Consider the following 15,643-nt stretch of genomic DNA (forward strand, 5'->3'; position numbering starts at 1 on the left):
CGGGGGATATGGGCATTTTCTATTTTCTCTAAGCATGGGAGGGAGACATAGGGCATCCTAATAACTAATAGTCCATGCAGACATCTAGAAGACAGACGTTGCTCCTGTAGTTTTCCATTACAACAGCCTATACAAGAAAAGCAGTGAACAATTTATGGCAGTTCATTATGAGTGACAGTTGGCACTGTTAGGTCCCAAGAGTTTCTTGAGTTACAGAGATGAAAGTCTGGGGGTCTTCAAGGCCTTAATAGTCACCCTACTTTCCTTTAGGCCATAGGGCCATCATTATTGGTCAATAATGTCCTATTTTATATGTATTTAACAGAGGGTTACTCAAAGTTAGATGGAAGCATAGGAAGAGAATAATTATTTCTGCAAAGGGACATTAAAAAGGCATCATGAATGACCTTGAGAAGGTGAGTGGGAGTTTGTCAAATGACTACAAGCAGAGGCAAACTCATGGACATACAAACAGGTCCATGGAGAAGAATACAGATTCTAGAGTCAGACACAAGCAAGCATGAGAATCTGGATTATTTTAGAGATGACATTACAAATTACTTGGGAATGATGTTGGGCAGTAGGCTTTCAATGTGAAAAAATTAAATGCTACCCAAAACCATACACAAAGATGGAATTAATTCCATGTGGAGTTTTAAGTAGATAAGGACCTAAATGTGAAACTCAAACTCCCAAATTGAGAAGAAATTAATAGAAAATGTGTTTATGATCTCAGGCTAGGAAAGTATTTCTCAGTCAAGATAAAGAAAGAAAAGTCATAAGAGAAAAAATATAACCATGGACATAATAAAATCAAAATGTTTTATAAAACAAAGTTAGAATTAACAATCTGGAAGGTGTTTGCAACATGCAACAGGACAATGGGTTTGTTATGCAGACAATATAAAGAGCTCACTTAAGTTAATAAGAAAAGAATAATTCAATGAAGAAAGCAAACAAAATTATGAATAAATAATTCTATCATTTGATACAATCTATAAAATAGCTAGAAAATATTTGCAAAGATCATCTTTTAAGTGATCAAGAAAATGAGGTACAAAGCAACAAATAAACAATATTTCACATACATCTTTATGGTCAAAAAACATTTGACAATACCAAATGCTGTTGAAATACGGAGGAAACAGGAATTCTCCTGGGAGTTTACTTTGGGAAACCATTTGGAGGTGTCTGTGAACTTGAGAGCAAGCATCTCCTACAACCCCAGAATTCTATTTTATCCATACTCTCTGGAGAAAACAATTACAAAACTTTGACATTTTGAATGTTAGGATGCCTGTTGTAACAATTTCTCTGTGCTTTTGTATTTTCTTGATACATATGTTTTAAAAGGCACAGAGGCATAAAAGGAACTGGCTTATTTAGAAATCTGGTATATTTTCTGGTGGCTTAAAAATTAATGTTTTTTGGAGAAAACTGTACTTGAACAACGATTAAAATAAAATTTTTAAAAAATTAATGTTTTTGTTTTCTAAGGTTATCAGTTTTAAATTTTTTCTCTCCTTTCCCCACCCCCACTCTTCATGTCGTCAGTACAGATTCTTTATTATAGTGAAGGACTGTATTAGTGAAGTATCTGAGAAAGTGAAACAAAAAGGAAAATAAAAGAATATAACAGGCCATCAGAAATCCTTACAAGTTCACTAATGGCCAGCACTCACCAGACTGGAGAACACAGAGCTGTGATTGGACTAGATTCCCTCACCACACATCTACCTGAGCCAGTCAAGGTTCCCAATTTCTCCCAGTGTTCAGAAGCTGAATGGCATGAATACTAATAAAGGCCTATTGACTGGTTCTATTCCTTTCACAGAAAATACAAAAAAGACAATGAACTTCGTCAGAAAAAATGGTCCCACATTCCTCCTGAAAACATCTACCCTCTGGAGACCAATGAGGCAAACCAAGTTAGCCTGAAGGTAAGGCGCACCTCACAAAGAATTCTATATCTAGGGCTGGTGTAACTTGCCAGCTAGTTGACAAGACATTGGTAGCATGGCAGAAAATGTGCCAATCGGGGATCATTTGTTTCAGAATACAGGATTTAGATGTTATTTCATTCACAGTTTCAAATGTCCCTAAGAGGTAAATTTTAACCAATATTATAATAGATCACTGGTTTTATAAATATTAAGTTGAAAGATGCAATAGTTCTCAATCTTTCTTTGGCTTTTACACCAGAAGCCTAGGAGACCAAGGGCTGTATCTGGCCTGCAGGTGTGTGTGAGTGGGGGCGGGGAGGCAGTTGGGGTGGGCATCTCAATATTTATCATCTTTTAAAATTAATTGCCAAATGTAAAAATCTTGGAATGGCATAGAAAAATTCATAGTACCAGCTTCTTCCGACAATTCAGATGATCCAGCACGTCTAGGCTGCACTCAGAGCTGGTGGAACTGCCCCCTCAGACACCTAGGCCAGGGTCCTCCCTTGCATTGCTACTTGGGCTTTTAGCCATATGTTTGTAACTCAAATGCACATCATGTTTCCCTAAGAGCAATTGTCTGTAGCTACAGGCAATGATTCCCAATAGGAGGCGGCAGGGGAAAAAGGAAGCAAGAAAGTCCCTGGCTAAAGTAGACCACAAGAAAATGTGAAGAACAGCAGAACTCTTAAAAGGAAGGGAGGAAAACCCAGAGTTAAGCATGAGAGTGGTAGATGCCTGGAAAGAAGGTATTGTGGAGAGGAAAGGCGAGTTGAGAGAGAAACACAAGTCAGTTATAACAGTTTTCCTGGGAGCTTGCCCAGCATACTATGAGCAAACAACAGATACAGCTACCTGGCAGAGCCTCTCAGCCTTTGACTGGCAGTGGATGGGACAAGATATGAAGCTTCTGGAATAACTGACTTTTTCTTCTGCCAGATCGATGATGACAGGAGGCGAGATACAATTCAGGGACTACGACAGTGCAAATACGACAAAAAGGTGACTAGTCAGCCCCACTTCTCTGTACTCTCAGTTCGGGGTATGGTCTGGCCCTTCTGGCTCATCACTGCCCCACTTCTGATGGTGGCAGTGCTATGGGAGGTGGGGGGGGCGGTGCCCGGTGTGCTCCCCAGGGCTGTTCTCAGAGCCTTTCGCAAGGATGGGAAGGGCTGTGCTCCAAGGGTTACAAACCCGCAATCCTGGGAAAAGTAAAGAATACATAGAATTTTTAAGATGGGTGGAATGCAGAAAGCAAAAGGAAAAATAAGAGATGCAGAGCAGCCCAGGCAGCCCTAGTATTATATTTTGGCTCACGCAGTGGGAATATGACAATTCCATATGGGGTGGTTGTTACTTCCCTTCCCTCCCCGCCTCTCCCCTTCCTCCTTCCAACCTTAATTTCTTCCTTTTCGTTTAGTCATTCTCAAAGAAACATTCAAACCTGAGCCTCTCCTATCCCAGGTACTAGGCACCCGGGACATAAACCTCAGCAAAATACTGGATACTGCTCTCTAGACCTTACAATACAGTGGGAAGATAGTTACACAAATAAAATATCACAACATGCATATAAATAGTCATGTTACATTATCTTCTTAATTCCATTGATCTTTACAGAGAGTAATTCTAAAGGATTTGAAGCAAAATGATGGCAACTTCACTGAGAAACAGAAGATAGAATTGAACAAGGTACATGTCCCTTGCTTGAAACCCGTAAGTGAGAAATAGCTTCACTGCATTTTTCCTAAGCCCTGAGGTCCCTGGTGGAACCAAGGCATTACTGGGGATGCTGACAAGGAAGCCCTCAGGCCAAGAAATGGGAGACTATACTTCTTCCTGCTGAAATTCTACTAACAGATGTTGAAGAGTGATGTTCGATGGGATAAACATGCTGGAAATCTACTAGCATGTCCTACAAAATGGTTCTGATCTTATTTGAGAGTAGTCACATGTTTGTATTCACGTCCCCTTGCAGACAAAAGAGAGGCTGTTCAGTAAGATGCAGTGCAAAATGTAATGTGAAATGTGCTGGTGTTCCAGTATGTGAGGAGCCATTTATCTTCCCAGAGACCTGAAATACAAGTTTTATTAGCAGAGTAATATTTTCTCTGGCGCTCCTTTCTGTCTGACTTGCTTTGTAAACAAACACTGTTACCTTAGTTGCTTCAGATTGACTATTACAACCTGACCAAATTCTACGGGACGGTGAAGCTTGATACCATGATCTTCGGGGTGATCGAATACTGCGAGAGAGGATCCCTCCGGGTAAGAATCTGTGGTCATTTCCAATTTCCTAACTGGTCAACCATATGGAAAAAAAATATCTAGTAGAAGTTTTAGATGTTCACCCAGCGAAATAACATCAGAAAGTGAGCAGGAAAGGGTGGTGGGTCCATGTGTTACCAAACTAGATCACTCACATTGTGCCAATCAGTCTCATTGTATCTTTACTAAAAAAAATAGTAATAAAATATAATAAATATTCAGGAATGTAAACTTGAAAAAAACAGAGAACAGATGTGGGAAATTAAGCAATTACTTCTAAATTTATCTTATTTTACTTCCATATTTACTTGATTTGTGTTGAAAGAAAATTGGATGGTCATTATGACAGCACCAAACAAGCATTAGGAAACTTGTTCCTAAGTCCTGGCTCAGCAACTGTGTAAATTCCTACCGTCCTCTCCCTTGTAAGGGATTGAGGATGGCCAAAGTGTTGCCAGATGGGTCAGGTATGCGGACAGCACAAGTTCAAAGTAGAGAGAGAAAGTAAGACAGAACTAAGCCAGTTTCTTGAAAAGAACCAAGCACCAAGTAGGAATCTAAAATCATTAAATAGTTCAGAAGGGCAGGTATTTACAAGAAACAATCATTTACAGAAAAACAAAGTCAGGCGTGAGGTGGAAATGGGGCTACATGGGAAAAGGGTAAAGAAGGAAGGAATTGAGGAGAGTCACTTCAAGGAGCATTGAAATATGTGAACCTCACCTTGAGCAGTTTCTGGGCATGTGTTTTGACAGCTTTCAACCTTTTAACTATGTTTGGGTAGGTGACCATATCAGGATACTTTGAGAGTAAATGGGGTACTATAGTAATTGTTGGAATAGCAAACATAAATTGCAAGGCCTCCCGCAAACAAGGACATGTGGTCACCCTGCATTTTGGACTATTTCTAGATCTGGTATATTCTCCAGAATATAGACCTCAATATTTTCCCCTATAACAAAGCTAGAATCTTAAAATTGGGGGCAGTAGCAGTCTCAAAAAGGTCTAAATACTCATAATTCAATAAGGTTTAAAAATAATATTAAAAACTTAAATTAACCCCTTAGAAGTTTTTAATTTTGGGGTTAAAAAACCCAAAAACCAAGAATAGTAGTTTTTGAGGGCAAAGAAACTGAATAGCCACTTCTCCAAGGAGGACATACAGAGGGCCCAGAGATATATGAGAAAATGCTCAGCATCACTAGCCATCAAAGAGATGCGAATTAAAACCACAATGAGATATAACCTCGTACCAGTCAGAATGGCCATCATCAATAAATCAACAAACAACGAATGCTGGTGAGGATGTAGAGAAATATCTATTTCAAGCCAGATGCCTAACAAGGTGTTGCAGAGACATCAGTGAACAAAAATTAGCACAGAGTTTATGTTTTCATGATGTGAAGAGCTAATAAACATGAACAAAATATATCAGGTGCTAAGGGAAAAAATTACATTTGAGTCTATCTACTCATAACTTAGCTCCTTTAACTTGGCCTGGTACTTACAGCCCAGCCATCCTTACCTGAAATAAATTGTGACTTTGGACCCTTCACTAGAAATTATTAGTACAGTGCCTAAGTTAAAACTGAAGGTCAAATTGGGTTTTTTTCCCCAAAGAAGAAATTATTGTTAGGTTATTACAGTTTCACTATGAAGAATAGTTATTATCTTAGAACCATCATCTTGTTACAATCGTCACTGTGTTAAAATAGTGAGTTCAAAATTCTAGGTCATACAATTCACACAAAATCCAGGAATTCTATCTTATTGACAGAGGAGTTAATAAACTTAAAAACACTTAGAGCTGTAAAGCCAGTGGATGCAATTGATCATCCGAGTAAAAATATAAGCCCAGAGAATCAATTTTCAGACAGCAATTCCATGTTTAAAAACACGAGCGTCATTTGATGAGGCAGGACCTGCAGCCCAGTGACTTGCAATTCGGGCCCACCAGCCCTCCCCAGACGGGTGTCTGCTCATCTGCTCTTCCCTGCACCCTGGCAGGTGGAAGAACTGGGATTTGGGATACTATGCGTATCTCTTGCTCATATCCTTTTCATGAAAGCCACCTCATGTTTCTTAAGTGGGAAAGAAAAGAAATACAGGGCGGGCCAAAATAGGTTTAACAGTTGTTTGTATGGAAAATAATACAACAATTTAAAAAGAAGATCTTTACCTTTGCAACAGCATGGATGGACCTGGAGAGCATTAGGCTAAGTGACAAAAGCCAGTTAGAGAATATGACGCACTCATCTGTGGCATCTAATGAGCAAAATTAAGTAACAAGCAAAATAGAGACAGATTCATAGATAGCAGGCATACAGCTATGGGGGGGCGGGGGGGGGAGGGGAACTGGCAAAAAAAAAGAAAAAAGAAGAAAATAAGACAATCATCAATAAATGAGAATTAAGAATAAACTCTGTGTTTCGTGTACTCACAACTGCAACCCACTTTGTGCCGCCCTGCACATGTTCAGGAAGGCCGAGACACTGGACGAGTTCCAATTTGCTCCTGAGTCTAAAACCTCGTGGTTAGAAGACCATTATTTGCCTGTAAGAGTCTCTCCACAATATCCCTCCTTATGATGACTCGTCTTCTTCCTTTTCATTCTCTCCTGTTCAGGAAGTTTTAAATGACACGATTTCCTACCCTGACGGTACATTCATGGACTGGGAGTTTAAGATCTCTGTCCTGTATGACATTGCGAAGGTAAGAGACCTCACACACAAAAGACATCTAGAAAATGGAATAGAGGAAAATGGATCTAGCAAGCTATTTAGCTTCTCTGTGCATCGGTTTATTCATCTGTAAGTTGATAATAAAAATAGTACCTATGTGGTAGAGTCATTGTAAGTATTTATGAAATAATTCATATACTTTGCATAAGGCCTGCTGCAAGTAAATGTAAATATATATTGGTTCTTATTATTCTTCTTATTATAGTCTTTCTATTCCAGTTTTGAGGCCCACATTTTCATAGAGCTGCTAGAAATCAAAGCCATATAAAGCTGCAGGGGAAACAACTGAATCTTCAGCTTTATAAGAGAAAATATTAAGGACAGGCAAGAATCTTGCGTGAGGCAGTAATAAATTTGAACATGTATATTTCCAGACACGGGAATACCAGTAACCAGGGCCTCATTTGAGAATGAAGAAAAGTCAGTCCTGAGAGTGAGCTATTTGACAGAGTCTTAAATCACCTGAGAGTCCCACAGGATCTGAATCAGTTTTGAAAATGTTGTATGATATCCCATTTGCCACATCACGCCTGTGCTCCAGGCTGAAAACTGGTTTCTGCAATGACACCTCTGGCCACCAGAGGGAAACACAACAACAAAAAACAGGCTTCCCCTTTCGAAATAGAATAATATCCATGAAATTTTAGAACTGACCTAGCCTTGCCCTTCCCTTCAGAATAGCAAGGCCTTATTATACATATTTTTGAGCTGAGGTGGTAGAGGACCTACTCAGACATACTCAAATTCACAGACCAAGTAAGTGGTAGGAGAAAACACCAAAAGAAAATAGGATCAACCCTTTGTTTTATATTATATACAACTACTTAACAGGAATCTTTAGACAATTGATTTTTACTGTGTCACCTAAATAGATTTTAAAACTAACCCTCACTGATGTTGCTCAGTGGACTGAGTGCCAGTCTGTGAACCGAAGTGTTGCTGGTTTGATTCCCAGTCCTGGTTGTGGGCCAGGTCCCCAGTATAGGAACACACAAGACGCAACCACACATTGATGTTTTTCTCTCTCTCTTTCTCCCTCCCTTCCCCCTGTCTAAAAATAAATAAATAAAACCTTAAAAGAAAATAAAACTAGATGTAGTGCTTAGGCATCTGTTAAGACCTTAATATTTTAAAAGTAAAATTAATAGAACTAAGTTTTAAATCTGATGGTATGATTCTATATGCAGGCTGAAATTATTTCAAAATGTTACCTTTTTTATAATCAAGCAAATACAGAGTGTCTTATCTCTTTGCTTTCTTGTCATGTGAAAAATTGCAGGGCATGTCGTACCTGCATTCCAGCAAAACGGAAGTCCATGGGCGCCTGAAATCCACCAACTGTGTGGTGGACAGCAGAATGGTGGTGAAGATCACTGACTTTGGCTGCAATTCCATTTTACCTGCGAGAAAAGGTTTGTAGTGAAATTTTAACCAGTTTCCCGCTGGTCTTTTTTTTGTCCTCACAAGCCCGCATCATTTGCTCAGGGAACTGATACTGATCAGAAAATGAACACTTGGAGCCACAAGAGGCAACGGCTGGCTGTTCTCCCGCCCTTGACCCGTGCCAGTGTTCAACAAGTGCTTCTAGAATTCAACAAATCTCCTCTGCGGAGTCCCTTCATCCGCATCCCTTGATATCAGTAAGAAATCATGAAGAACTTACGAGCTAGTGGAGACAGAACTGGGTGAAAAAATAGAAAATGTTAAGAGTAGTAAGAGACCTTAGAAGTCATGGTCTAACCTGCTTTCTTTAGAAAACCTGCTTCTCTTTAGAGAAGAAAGGTTCAGAGAGGCCAAGAGGTTTGCCCAAGTTGATGGAGTACGAAACAGAAGACCCATTTCCAAATGCTAGACATCATTTATTTATCTGTGACAGTGATAAGAAAAAACATTCTTATCAGTAAAATACATTCTTATCTCGTTTAAGATTGTGATAAGTTTCAAAAAAGTAACACAAAGAAAGATGACTTGTAAAATATAAAGAGATTTCGTGTTGAATATTTACCCATTCTTTACCATAGCTCAGGGGTATAGACTCAGAAATCTAACATTCATATGATTCAAAATAGATCCAAACGGTAAATTCTATTTCTAATTTTATTCTGTAGTCCTTTAGTTTTTCCTTAATAGAAGAAAATTATAATTCTGCCCCTACTTCTTCAGTCACATCAAGCATGCTAAGACATTAGACTCCACCCAGTAAGGGCTTGTTGAAGACCTACTATGTGCCAAGCATTATTCATCATGTAGTAGAACAAATCTCCTTCACTAGATGACTCACCATGACAGAAAATCAGGTGAATTACAGGTCAAATCCTGTCCTCCTGGACATCACTCTGTTACATCCACCTACCTGTGCTGCTGGTCACCTGAATTTTAGCAGAAGCAGATGTACCTACCTTTCCTATAACCTGAAGCCATTAGGGTCAACTGTACACGAATCACAAATCACATAAAGTCACAAGACATAAATTCAAAAAGGCAATGAACATTTGGATGGAAAACTACGTAAGGTAAATATGCCTCATCATAAGCCTATCGCTCTACTCAATAACATGAATCCATAGATTTTTTTTCATTGAAGATGCTGAAGATACAAATCTCAAAAAGTTTACAAGGAGCTAGGTGATCCTGGAAATGGTAAAGAAAAATTGTCTGCCCTGGTATTACTAAATAAGGTACATGATAGGGGTCCAAAACCCAAGTGTCCACAGGAGCCGAACAGAACACAGGAGCCCTTCACTGGTGCAGAGTGGACTCGATGGAAAGCATTAGGGGGTGGCAGGCGCAGTAGTGAACTGAGAGTAAACTGCCTGCATTGTGTGTGAAAGAACACTGAGAGATCCAAAGAAAACACATCGATGGGCAATAGCTCACCTGGAGGCTGCCAGTGCGTCCCAGCTGGAAAATATCAGTGATAGTCTCTTTGTTTTCTTTTAGTAAATATGTATATTTTATATTATAAAAATACATAAATATATTTCATATTATATATAAATATTTCTCATATTTACAAAGGTTTTCCTAGGATTATGCTGTATGTCCCATAAGCTGTTAAATCCTTCAGCTTCTCTCTCATATTCTAGTTCATTCCTCCCACAAATCTCTGGGAGCACTTCCCACACACCAGGCACTATTCTAGGTAGACCTCAAGGGTCTCAGGACTATGACCCTAGCAGTTTCAGGGAAGACATTGCCATATGACCTCACCCAAATCCTGGCGTTACATAATCAGCCTAAAAGGGGAGTGTGTGTTCTACCTTTAACACCATTATTAGCATAAACGCCTCAAAACTTTGGGGCCATATAAACTCAAGGCCACTCATATTCAGGGTGCATGGTGCAGGGACTTAAAGAACAAAAGCAGGTTTGTAACTGAACAAAAACAGAGGTTCAGCTGCCTGCTGCCACAAAAGCCAAACCAAGGCATGTGCTAGTATAAAAAGGAAGAGGTTTGTTCGGGCACCACACATCCTGAGAGGATGGCGGACTCCCATCTCAAAGGCCATCCCCTCTTCCTGCCATGGACAAAGTCCAACCATGTCCTCAGCAAAACCAAGACAAAAGCCAGTGTCCAGGATTCTTGCTCCATTTCAAAGGATAGTCCTTTGGAGCCCATAGGCAGCTGCTAAGTGGTCATAGTCCCCATCCAGGGAGCTTAGCTTGTTTCCGGCTGCCGTCCACTTCAGGCCCCCTCCCGGAGCTGTGTGGAGTCTGCACAGCCATGGGCCATGCGGCTGCCAGGGCCACACAGTCACGTGCTCCTGGGAGACAGAGCACGCCAACGCAGCAGCATCACCAGGTGGGCCAGAGAGAAAGAAAGAGAGGCTCCCAACTCGAGGCCATGGGCCACGTGGCTGCTAAGACTAGAAGAGGCGAGTACACCAGGCGAATGCAAGTCCCAAGCCAGAGGGAGCTTCTTTGCTCCCCTGGGATTATATGAGCTTGGGTGTGGGGCAGACCAGGTGCTTTCTCAGGACGACCAATTCACTTCCCAAACTTTTGCACACTTTGGGTGGGTCCACCTCGCAACCAATCCCTTCTTTTCCTATGCTAGGCTGACGGGCCTCTTTGGTCCCCACCTCCCTTGCGCTGTTTTGACTTCTGTGGTATATGTGCCTGCCTTCCCCTCCTCCTACCCCCAACCTGGTAAAGTGGGGATAATTTTTCTCTATCCAATTATCTTGCTAGCTTTTCACACTCTCGGTGTAAGAACCTCCCCACTGCTGCCATCCTGGCCAATGGCAAACACTCCCTGGCCTCTGGACAGACTCTCCACCAGTAATAGTTGGAGTCTATGGGCCACCCACCTACTTAACTTTACAATCTTTATGCTGAATGCCCAGATCTGTGGACAGCCCCGGAGCACCTCCGCCAGGCCAGCATCTCCCAGAAAGGAGATGTATACAGCTACGCGATCATCGCACAGGAGATCATCCTGAGGAAAGAAACCTTCTACACACTGAGCTGCCGGGACCAGAATGGTAAGAGTCTGACCCCTTCAACTGCCTGCTCTGGGAGGCAGCCAACCTGCATTCTAGGCCAACAGAGACCCGAATCTGTGTGACCACACCTCCGTCCCTCGGCTGCAGAAGCAATGGCGTGTCTGCCCTACACATTTCCCAGAGGTTTTGGAAGGATTAGATGATGGTGTGAACATTCAAGTGAGCTAAAAGCATCATACCCCACTGCCAGGAGTCAACAGTTAGTTAAAGAATCTTCCCTTAAAATGTCCCTATTTCCTCCTAATTGCAAACAGTCGTGTGTCTATTTAACACCTGAACTAGATCACGCAAGTGGAGCAACATACATACTTTAGATCTTACTAAGATCTATAGTTTTTGTCACATGTCCGCTGGTTGGGGGTAGGGGGGGATGTTTCATTCCATCCTTCAGTCCTCATTTCCTGAGTGCTTGCGCCAGCTCCTAACTGCCCGGGGGAGGGGCGACCAAGGGTTGCCAGTGGGGCGGCTAGAGTCCGGTGAGAGGAAGCCCACTGAAGGCAGTGGTATCCGGGTTGGGTTTCATAGGCTTAGTAGCCTTAACTTAAGGTGGCCTCCTGGGCAGTAAGTGGGTGTGAGACCCGTTGACCTGGTCACTCACTCACTCATTCCGCGCCCATCTATCTCCTGAGCGCGGGCCTGGGCTCTGCAAAACTCTCACGGGGCACCCCTCCACGGTCGGTGAACCGGTTCGGAATCTGGATGCTGCTAAAATGCCTTCATGCTGTATTCTTTCTTGTAATTTGAATTATTCTTGTCCCATCAGAAAAGATTTTTAGAGTGGAGAATTCCATTGGTGTGAAGCCCTTCCGCCCAGATCTGTTCCTGGAAACAGCTGAGGAAAAAGAGGTGGAAGTGAGTTTCTTTGGGCCTCTGTAAGAAATCACCACAAACTTCATAGATTAAAACAACAAGGACTTCATATTCTGGACACCAGAAGTCTGAAATAAATTATCAACAAGATCATGCTACCTCTAAAGCCGGGGTCCCCAACGCCCCCCCCCACCCCACCCCCACATCCCTCCACCGGGCAGGGACCCTGCTGGGCATGGCCTGTTAGGGGCCTGTGCACAGCAGGAGGTGAACGGCTGCCCAGGAGGCAAAGCTGCAATGGAATCACTGCCTGAGCTCTGCCTCCGGTTCCCTCCACCCCCTGGAAAAATTGTCTTTCACAAAAAAAACAGTCCTTGATGCCAAACAGGTTGGGGACTGCTCCTGAAGGCTCTAGGAGAGAATCCATTCCTTGCTCCTTCCAGAAGCATCTGCTGACTGACATTCCTTGGCTTGTGGCCTAAATATTCCAATCTCTGACTTGGTGGTAGTCCCACTCTTCTCTCCTCTCCTCTTCCATCTAATTTTCCTCTACCCACTCCCATATGAGGACACATGTGACTACATTCAGGCCCACCAAGACAATCCAGAATCTCGAGACTCAATTTAATCACACCTGCAAAGGCCCTTTTTCCAAATAAGGCAGCGTGCACCTCTCCCCTGGGTTAGGACACAGACAAAGCTTCGGGAGCTATTGTCAGCCTGCCACCCCCCTCCCCCCCCCCCCCCCTTTCCACCTCTCCCAGCTCAGCAAACAGCCGGCTCCTTAAGCAGGTGTCACCTTCTCAGTGTCTAGGAGGCAACAAAGCAAGATGTATATGCAATACACTGATTAGGCTTATAAACACGGCCTGGTGATTGAAAAATAAGTATGCCACCATCTAGAAAAATAGGGAAATGTACTTTCACTCCTTTCATCACCATCTGAAGGAAACTGAACTTTTCTCTTTTCGTTTATTTTTTTTATAATCCCTCACAAAGGCCTTTAAAGCCTGTGGGAAAAGATTCTAATTCTTTTTTTATCTGAGGTTTTATAATCCCCAAGGAGAGTAAATAACGTATTTTTATGGTCTTAAAAAAAAAAAAAACAACCTTTGTTTGTTTCTTATGGGATAAGGATAACATTTTCCTTCAAGTTTATAAGTTCCCTTCTCGTGAGGTTTACGGCCAACCTAGCCAGGTGTGAATGGGCCACTTTTAACTCTCCTCTCCTCTGTCCACATTAAAGGAAGGCTGTAGCCCCAAGGTTCTGAAACAGAACTGCTCCTATCCTTCCTTGTCTTGTTCGGCCCCACAACTCTCTGCTTTTCTGGATCCTGAGATTCCTCCCCACAGGCAGCATATCCTTGCTGAACACTCCTTTCTAGTCTGAGCCTAAACCCTTTTCCACCAAAGTATTCTCCTGCTCAGTTCACTCAGGTAGCTGGATGCTTCTGGAATTGGGAACCAGAAATCAGATTTCACGTCCAGCACCTGGCTCCAACAGAATACGGGCCTGAGAGTAGATAGATGCCTTGCCAGTGCCCCCGAGCACCCGCTATTTCACTCGGCGGTGCTGTGTGAGACCCTTTGTGGGTGGCTTCTGCCCAGGCCTCTCTAAGTCCGTCAGAGGCGTCAGAGGTCACGTACCAGGGCAGGGGCATCATCTCGGGGTGAACACAGGCAACCAGCGACCATCCCACACACCTAGTCTGCCCAGGGCCTCACTGAGTGAAAGGGCATGAGCACGGCACCTAATACCATTAGTGATCCTCTTTCTGGCCAGCGTGAAGAGCAAGCTTTGTACAACACAAATGGTTTTCTCCATGCTTTTTGGTCCAACAGAAGCTACAGACGAGCGGTAGTAAATGAGATGATGTTTCCATGGGCTTCCTCATGTCTCCCCCTTCCTCTGAACCTCCCCTGCCTCACTTCTCTTGTATGTATGTAATCATAGGTATTATGATTCCTAATAATTATAATTATGATATCATATGTAATTACTTTACTGTAATAGCCATAATTATATTATAATGTGATATATAATTATAATAGTAGCATTATATTTAATATGTAATAATTATTATTACATATATTATTGAACTTTGCCCATGCAATATTTGGGATGTACTTACACTAAAGAAAGTATTGATTGTTTATCTGAAATTTGAGTTTAACTGGGTGTCCTGTATTTTTATTTGCTAAATCTGAGAGCCCTGAGGCCACTTCACCAACCAGTTAAATCAGAATCTCTTAGGGTGGGGCCTGGGCAAGAAAAAAAATGTGTAAACTCTCCCCAGACAATCCCACCGTTAGTCACGGTTACAAGATGTTGCTGAAGTGCCTCAGTCTCACTGACAGTCACTGTCTCGTGCCCACCGGACCCCAACTATTTCTTGTTCTTCCCAGCATACACCCTCCAAATGCCTGTAAAGCATTTTGTCTCCCCCATCAATTCGGTCTTGTCCAAATCAGTATTACCTTTTTCATGAACGCAGTGTCTACAGGAAGGGCTTTGGCGAGACGGTGCAGGTGGCAATGCCCGGGACACACTGCAGACACCCGGGCGAGCTCACCCTCCTTGTCAGAGTAGAGATGTTTTTAAAACACTCCCTGCCTCAATTACTCCCATCCTGAAAAAAACCAGGGTACGATGCCACCCCCGGGGCTAATCCACCCCTCCTTTCTTTCAGGTGTATCTACTTGTAAAAAACTGCTGGGAGGAAGATCCAGAAAAGAGACCAGACTTCAAGAAAATTGAAAATACATTGTCCAAGATATTTGGGTATTGCTGAAATTTTTACTTTTTTTCACCAATTTCAGATTTTTCTAATAATAGTCGACATTTGGTGCACTTAGAAATGAAAGTGCCTGTTCTAATAAAAAAATCCCAAATCATACCAATAAATTCCTTTTAAAAAAATTAAAAAGAAAGGAAGACCCCGGACTGCAATACCTCTCTCAAAAAATTAAAATGATATGGAGACTAACAGACCATTTTCTCAGGGAAATAATCACTTGAAAAGTTAAATACTGAAGAGCAAAACTTGCCTAAATGAAAGCTATTTTCTGACTAATCACAAATATGTCTGTTAAAAATATAGTTCCCTGACCCTTCCGCAGGTAATTAGAATTTAGACGTCTACTATGGGTCCTGGAAATCTGTAAAGTCTCTGGATAATTCTTAAGATCTGCAAGTTTCTTAAAATTTTAAAATCTTGGGGATCAGCAACTTTGGCTCTAGGTATTTAAGACTTGAGTCATTAAGCAGATTATAATTTGGGATTAAAAAAAAAGTCATGCACAATTATCCAGTAAGAGTGGATTCTACATTTCTCAGTTTTCTGTTAGAGACAATACGGAGTGAGAAAAACACCAC

At 41.9% G+C, this 15,643-nt stretch overlaps 1 protein-coding gene and 1 long non-coding RNA gene across 2 annotated transcripts in view; one reads left to right on the plus strand and one right to left on the minus strand.

Annotated features, from left to right (window-relative positions):
- GUCY2C (guanylate cyclase 2C) overlaps positions 1 to 15,643 on the plus strand; it is a 65,231-nt gene that overhangs the window by 34,492 nt on the left and 15,096 nt on the right. The window contains exons 12-20 of the mRNA XM_028532971.2: positions 1,835 to 1,940; positions 2,883 to 2,945; positions 3,564 to 3,635; positions 4,107 to 4,211; positions 6,837 to 6,923; positions 8,232 to 8,364; positions 11,299 to 11,436; positions 12,221 to 12,309; positions 14,958 to 15,049. Coding sequence (XP_028388772.1) covers positions 1,835 to 1,940; positions 2,883 to 2,945; positions 3,564 to 3,635; positions 4,107 to 4,211; positions 6,837 to 6,923; positions 8,232 to 8,364; positions 11,299 to 11,436; positions 12,221 to 12,309; positions 14,958 to 15,049 — 885 coding nt within the window. The remainder of the gene's footprint in view (positions 1 to 1,834; positions 1,941 to 2,882; positions 2,946 to 3,563; positions 3,636 to 4,106; positions 4,212 to 6,836; positions 6,924 to 8,231; positions 8,365 to 11,298; positions 11,437 to 12,220; positions 12,310 to 14,957; positions 15,050 to 15,643) is intronic.
- On the minus strand, positions 8,295 to 11,322 carry LOC118499127. The gene is made up of 3 exons (XR_004901644.1): positions 11,263 to 11,322; positions 9,306 to 9,321; positions 8,295 to 8,352 (listed from the first exon to the last, which is right to left on the minus strand). It is a non-coding gene; the product is annotated as an uncharacterized LOC118499127 (long non-coding RNA).

Source organism: Phyllostomus discolor, chromosome 2, assembly GCF_004126475.2.
Source record: "Phyllostomus discolor isolate MPI-MPIP mPhyDis1 chromosome 2, mPhyDis1.pri.v3, whole genome shotgun sequence".
Classification (NCBI taxonomy): Eukaryota; Metazoa; Chordata; class Mammalia; order Chiroptera; family Phyllostomidae; genus Phyllostomus; species Phyllostomus discolor.